At 43.1% G+C, this 7,464-nt stretch overlaps 1 protein-coding gene across 21 annotated transcripts in view; it reads left to right on the forward strand.

The window, feature by feature from the left end:
* GRIP1 (glutamate receptor interacting protein 1) overlaps positions 1-7,364 on the forward strand; it is a 344,378-nt gene extending 337,014 nt beyond the window's left edge. For 11 of the 21 annotated variants that reach the window (XM_083463364.1, XM_083463367.1, XM_083463375.1 and 8 more), the window contains 4 exons: positions 586-688; positions 3,003-3,236; positions 4,153-4,299; positions 5,590-7,364. In XM_083463364.1, coding sequence (XP_083319490.1) covers positions 586-688; positions 3,003-3,236; positions 4,153-4,299; positions 5,590-5,826 — 721 coding nt within the window. In that variant the 3' untranslated portion in view covers positions 5,827-7,364. Of the gene's footprint in view, positions 1-585; positions 689-842; positions 888-3,002; positions 3,237-4,152; positions 4,300-5,589 lie in introns of all 21 variants that reach the window. The other 10 variants (XM_083463371.1, XM_083463377.1, XM_083463362.1 and 7 more) reach the window with 1 other exon arrangement.
* The last annotated feature ends 100 nt before the right edge of the window (positions 7,365-7,464 follow it).

Raw genomic sequence — 7,464 nt, forward strand, 5'->3', positions numbered from 1 at the left:
GCATAGGAGCCTTTGCACATGGAGGCATTTTTTTCAGCTAAGGCAGTGGATCTGGACTTCAGAAGAACCCCCTGCCTTATCCTAATACCCCTCAGCCACTGAACCAGTGAGTGTGGGACTGTACACTAAATCTGCATTAGGGGAATTTGGGAATCTATCTTAAGTGTGGGAGTGGCAATTCCAGTCGTCACTGATAATTGTAAGGAGCGAGAGGCTGTGCTGTTTCTTCCAGTTTTAGTTTACGCGAACCATTAATCTTCCTTTCCCTCACAAATGTGCCTGCATGTGCAACCTCACCATTCATAGCAGCTCCTAAGCATGAGTTAGCCATGAAGATTGCTGCAATAAACGTAGGCCGGGGTTTGTGTGAAGTTTTATTTACAGACCACTTGTAAATTCTTGGGTTAATTAAGCCCCTGTGTTGTGCGTCAGTAATCGCGCTCCTTCTCCACAGCCCTGTCTGAGCTTGCTTGCTTCCTGCCCACGCTCCCCCTTAAGTCTGGTTTTGTTGCTGTAAAGCATTCCTATGAAGTACACTGCCATGTTGCCTTTGCCACTTAAGCAAACCTTTCTCTATGAATCCAGCTTTGCAGGTGCCCCCGAGACTGACCAGGAGGAAAATTTCTGGTCTCAAGCACTGGAGGACTTGGAGACTTGTGGACAGTCAGGAATTCTGAGGGAATTAGAGGTAGAAAAATAAATAAATCTTAATCCCGTCACAATATACCAATTTCTTTTTCAATTAACACTCATTTTTTTTTTGTTTCCCCCCTCTATATTTTTTTCTAAGTTTGCATTAATCTCACAAATTCATTTTAAAGCTTTAACCCCCCTTTCCACAGGACAAGGCTGACAGGCGTCTGTGTTTGAGAAACATGACTCTCTTGGTACCTACCCTTTATGTTTATATTTTGCTTGTGCAGCTGCCTCCCCTGATTTCCCCCTAATCAAGCTGTTTTCTTTCATGGAACTGCTGCTGAAATGATACAAGCGTGTTATGTGTTCAAAAGCTTCTCCTGTGCTACTGCTGGCTGCACCTGTTTGCAGGCTTATTTTTCCTAGGCAGCAGCGCATCCCATTCTCTTCCAGCTGCTTTTTACACAAGGTTTCCTTGGCATGTATCTCTTGCAACAAAACTGATTCTGAATTAAGGGGAACATAAACGAAAAGCAACTTTGCAAGTTTTAAAATCGGGAGTTACCTGATGAGCCAAGACAACTGCAATGAATTCCACATTAACTTCCCACCTAGAGATATACTTTTTTAAAAAAAGACAACTCTTTGTTTAAAGTTGCCTGCGTGTTCCTTAATTACACCAAAAATGAATATAACTTAAAATAGCTTTAACGTTTCAAAAGGGCAAGTCCTCAAAAATTTTCTTTTATGTTCTTTTAAATTCCTTGCGTTGCAAAATCTGGCAGAGTCTCATTTTCATTTTTATGTCATACTGAAGTCCCTGAGCAACCACAAGGAATGTGAATGGCATAGCTGGGTAAAACTTGTGGAGCTCGAGTGGATTGCGCAGCCTCAGAATTATGGCTTCCGTATTGCACGTCTGTTTACTTTCATGTGGACCTGATCTGAGTTTAATTGCCATTCGGAGGAACGTAAGGGAAAGCTCTGTCTAAAGGCATGGTACCTCAAGGCTTCTCTTGCCAAATTCCTTCCTGTCAGCACAGCAAACGGATATGGAAATAGATAACGGGAACAAATGTTTCAGTAGGTTGATAATTCCCCATTTTAAAGATGACACGGTGGGTTGTTTTTGTTGCTTTTTTTTTAAAAAAAAGGTGAAAAATGAATTGGGCATTTTCTTACCCTAATTGTGCTCAGCTGCTTTGTTGGCATCTGTGTGAGCAGGAAGCAGCTGTGCAAAATTATATTGCAGAAACAAGACCCTTGTTTCCCATCAATCCAACCTTGTTTGGACCCCTCTCAAAGTAGTTCACTTTTCAGTATTGATCAGCTGACTGGCACTGTCAGTGAGCCCCACTTGCTCATGAACAATTGGGAGCTTGCTTTGAGCTCCTGTTTGCTCCTTTAGAGCCATGTCTTGACATCACGTAAGACGTCAGCAAATGGGAGAAAGCCTCGCAGGCCAAATTGGGTCCAGTGCCAGATCTAAGTAGGCCTGCCAGGCAGTTTCCCAAACCTGTGCTAAGCAGCCTTCCCATGAGTTCTCATCAAAGATATTGCTGCTTCTTTTGTTGACTTGCTTTGTTCTAGTACAGGGGTCAGCAACCCGCGGCTCCGGAGCCACATGTGGCTCTTTTACACCTTTGCTGTGGCTCCGGGGCAGATACTAGCGAGGGGAAGAGGTGCATTGTGTGCCCCGACACTCCCCACTGTGGCGGGCACTGTACTGGCTGTGACGTCGCATGGGGGCGGTGTGTGTGTTAGTCAAGCACCGTCCCGACGTCACCTTCCCGCCCACTGTCAGATCGGAGGGCAGCGGCACGCATGTTTGCGGCTCCCAGTGTTTTTTTTGCTTCGGAAACGGGTCCAAGTGGCTCTTTTTGTCTTAAAGGTTGCAGACCCCTGTTCTAGTACCTCAGATCTGCAAAAATGCCACCTATTGTAGCATTCATTATATTTAGGATAAACTAATTATGCATGTGCCAGGATTAATTTAAATAACAAAATAGCTTTTAGGGTAAAGAACTTTTGTCAGCAAAGATTTTTGTAGTCCACTTTCATTCCTCTGGTGGCCAATCATGACTACGGCCGGCCATTGTAACTCACCAATTATAGAAGCTGTCACTCCCCCCATCCCCCGCAGATTGGATACAAATGTCATCCAACAACCTTTTTCGTCAAGTACATTTTTCAGAGGACTCCCACTCAAATTGTCCATCTATCCTCCAGCCATTTGCTGTGCTCTGAAGTGACTGTGTTCTGGCCAAGACAACAGAATAGATGCTGCTGCCTTTAGTTACAGCCTAATCTTCTGGGTGTTTTTTTACTATGTCATGTATGATAAAAACTTTTTGTTAACGCTACAGGCAACCATTATGTCAGGGAGCACCATGAGTCTGAACCATGACAACCCGCAGCATCGCAGCCACCTGGGAAGACAAGCCAGCTTCCAGGAACGAAGCACTTCGAGGCCTCATTACAGCCAGACGACTCGTAGCAACACGTTGCCTTCAGATGTGGGAAGAAAGTCTGTCGCTTTGCGGAAGATGAAGCAAGAGATGAAAGAAATTATGTCACCAACTCCTGTGGAGTTACACAAGGTGAGTTGGTGCACCGTCCGGTTTCTCCCCTTCTCAGTAATCTTGCACTGAATGCAGTACAGAGCAGATGACCGTCTTCACTCATGGCCGAGTAAGACAGTCTTCTATGAACACAGTTTTAACAGTGATTTATTTATATGTTTTATGTGTCCAATATGTCTGGACTACAATGGTACCTTGGTTCTCAAACATCTTAGCTGACGAACGTTTCGGAACCCGAACGCCGAAAACCCCGAAGTAAATGCTTCTGTTTTTGAACATGCCTCGGAAGTTGAGTGGCTTCCGCTGCGTGTTTTTCCATTTTCTCAACTGAACTTGCAGACAGCCCTTCGTGCCTTGGTTTTTGAATGTTTTGGAACTCGAACAGTCTTCCAGAACAGATTACGTTTGAGAACCGAAGTACCACTGTATTAATGTTTTATGGATATGTAACCACACACACTAAGGGACGCGGGTGGCGCTGTGGGTTACACCACAGAGCCTAGGGCTTGCCGATCAGAAGGTCGGTGGTTCGAATCCCCGTGACAGGGTAAGCTCTCGTTGCTCGGTCCCTGCTCCTGCCAACCTAGCAGTCTGAAAGCATGTCAAAGTGCAAATAGATAGATAGGTACCGCTTCGGCAGGAAGGTAAAAGGCGTTTCCGTGCTCTGCTCTGGTTTGCCAGAAGCAGCTTAGTCATGCTGGCCACATGACCCAGAAGCTGTACGCCGGCTCCCTCGGCCAATAAAGCGAGATGAGCGCTGCAACCCCAGAGTCATCTGCAACTGGATCTAACAGTCAGGTGTCCCTTTACCTTTACCCACACACTGCAGCTAACTATTTGGGGGGAGGGGACATGGAAAGATGGAGCAGAACGGAGCTTCCATAATCTTTATAATGCAGACCTCAGATTATCTTTCCTTTCCCCTTCCCTACAGGTAACTTTGTACAAGGATTCGGATATGGAGGACTTTGGGTTCAGCGTCTCCGATGCCTTATTGGAAAAAGGAGTGTATGTTAAAAATATTCGGCCAGCTGGACCTGGAGATGTGGGAGGGTTGAAGCCATATGACAGACTGCTCCAGGTAAGAGTGAACCATACTAACATAGAAAAGCCATATCAAGGGCATGGGTTTTTTGTTGTAGAACAGAAAGCATTCTGCGGTCAAGTTCAGCATTCACAATGGTGGAAACTATTTGAAATTCAGTTGCACAGCTAAGTTCAGCTCCCTCATTCATCGTGTACTGTGAACTGAATGATAGGAAAGACACACACACCCGGTCTATGAATTAAGGATAACGTTACATAAAGACAATAATCATCAAATGCTGAAAAGCTGCAAGCCTAGGTTCACTCACTTGACACAAAGTCCTGTCGAACACAGTGGAACTTACTTCTCAGTAAACTTCCGTAGATTCAACCTGCTTATCATGACTGATAAGCCTTGGGAATGAAGCAGCCTTGGTCATCCTGATGGACGATGAGTTTTTATCAGGAGAGGTGGAGGAGTGCAACCCTCCTGATTACGCTCAATCTCTTAGACACCACAGTATCCTCCTGGATCAGCTTCAGGGAATGGCAGTTGTGGGCACTGTTTTTTGTAAGTGGTTTGGGTCCTTTTCAGGGACGGGATTGAAGTGAGGGTTAGTTGGCCACTTGGCAGGTTGGCTGTGGAGGTGCCACAGTCTTCCATTCTGTCCGCAGTGCTATTTAATATTTCTGAAACCATTGGGAATGGTAATCATTCCCAATCTTCTAGACTCCTAATCTTCTAGACTAATGGTATCTAGGAACACGTGAAGTTAATATTTATTTATAAGCATTAGCAGAGCAAATAAATTCAATTTAACAATAGCCTTTTACCAAACATTTACTTCTTTTAAAGCCCCCTTTTTTTGGTAAGGTACTTTGTGTAGAAGGGATGCGGGTGGCGCTGTGGGTTAAACCACAGAGCCTAGGACTTGCCAATCAGAAGGCCGGTGGTTCGAATCCCCGCGACGGGGTGAGCTCCCGTTGCTCGGTTCCTGCTCCTGCCAACCTAGCAGGTCGAAAGCACGTCAAAGTGCAAGTAGATAAATAGGTACCGCTCCGGTGGGAAGGTAAACGGCATTTCCATGTGCTGCTCTGGTTCGCCAGAAGCGGCTTAGTCATGCTGGCCACATGACCCGGAAGCTGTACGCCGGCTCCCCCGGCCAATAAAGCGAGATGAGCACCGCAGCCCCGGAGTTGGTCACGACTGGACTTAATGGTGAGGGGTTAATTTGTGTGGGCCTATAGAGTATCACAAGGATTAAGGGTCATTTGGGAGGGAGAAAAATGCATTCAGTTTTCCTTTGTCACCTTTCATCCAAAACAAACATTTTTTACTCTTCAGGTAAACCATGTGCGCACAAGAGACTTTGACTGCTGTCTGGTTGTGCCCCTTATAGCAGAGTCTGGTAACAAATTGGAACTTGTTATTAGTCGAAACCCTCTAGCCTCTCAAAAGGTAAGCTCGGAACAACAGACTTTCCCGGCTGGGGAATGGAACGAACAAAACCATGCCTTCCTTCAACAAAGTGTACACAGCACTGGTTCAGAGATGAAACGGGAGCCTATGAACACTTTGTAGCCAAAAAAACTGTATTTAGTGCAAAACATTTAAATGGTGCTAATCCCTTTCAGGTTTCTGTTACACTGAAGATGTGGCTGTTGTGTGGCATTAAGAAGCACAGAGGGAGGGGGGCTCATAATTTGCTACTTGCTTCCAATGCTGAGTTTTTTTGCTCTGCTCTCGTTTTTTATCACCCATGTGTAGTGCCATTTCAACCTGACCCTTAGTAACAAGAGAAATGAATGGTGAAAATGGCTGTAAATCCTATCATGGCAGATTAGTGAAAGATTTAAGTAAAAAGATTGGGGGAGGGGGGGACCCATCCATGTAAATAATTACAAGAGAGGATCTGATTTTCAGAAGATTGCAACTTATTCAAATACCAGCTGGTTAACTAAGTGAAGGAATCACAGGCTATTGCTGCTGGACCCAGATCACTGTATCATAGTAGTTGTTTTTTAAATGAACTATATAGTTCTGTTGCTTCTGCGGTAATGAAAAAGGGGGGGGGATTAAAAGTTACTATGTGGTTTTACAATTATTTTAGCAAAAATTGCACACAGGAATCTGAAGTGCAAAGAGGTGAAACTTTTACTGGCCCAGCTGTAGTATGATTTTATTAAGAGTTATATTATACCCTATGCAATGATGTACTGAACAGGATATGTCTTGCACCCTGTATGGACTTCTAACTTTTACGTATTTGGAACTTCTGATAAATTACTGGTTTTTTTAAAAAAAAGTAAAACAAGTTTTAGCGAAATTTTAAAAAAAGACTTTTGTAACATGTATTCAAGTAGATTTTTTCTTTGTTTAAATTTTGAACTGCAGTAGCAAAGAAATACCAGTGCAAAACTGTATGAACTGCCCCAGTTTAGGCATATACACAAGTTAACTTGTATAGCAACACACAATTCTTTTTTTTTAAATTAAAATGAATGGTATGTGCATTGGTTTCAAATAGCTCATTAACTCTTATTAATGTCAATTCATTTAAAAACTGTAAATACATTTTGCACACACATACACACACACACTCAGATTCTTCCCTTTCCTGCTCAGAGCAATAAAACGCTGCCAGTTGCTTTTTTAGGTTCACCAGCAGCTGCTTTGATTTGTTTATTGTATTGTATTGTCAATGGTAATTAATGTTACTTGGTGACTGGAAAAGACACTGGATTTGTCTCTTATAACTGTAGAGTCCTCATTTCTTATTTTAACGACCAGTTTTTCATCTATTTGAATTGTTAGGATATCCCTGATGCTGTTTTCCTTAAACCTGTTACATGAACATGAAAGTGAAACGTTTTGTTCATATTTCAGCACTGCCAGAGAAAAAATCATTTAAAACGAAACTGAAACCCAGATCATGAACCACACTTAATATGTATTTTTATTTGTTAACAAAGGAGTATTAAACTAAAGTATTTTTGTACAAATTTAATACTTTAATAGCATGGTATTTATCGTCTATGTATGGTTTCTGGGAACTCAACCTGTTGCAAAAATTTGTATGGAAACTGTAAAAAAATCAAATAAAAATTATTTAAAGACAATGGATTCGATCCTGGGAATTGCAAGAATGAGGATAGCTTGTGGAAGGTAACAGGCTTTCCTGTTACTTCCTTCCTCCTGATCAATGGGGGAGGAATCCAC

Source organism: Podarcis liolepis (genome assembly GCF_965112155.1).
Source record: "Podarcis liolepis genome assembly, chromosome: 10".
Taxonomy (NCBI): Eukaryota; Metazoa; Chordata; class Lepidosauria; order Squamata; family Lacertidae; genus Podarcis; species Podarcis liolepis.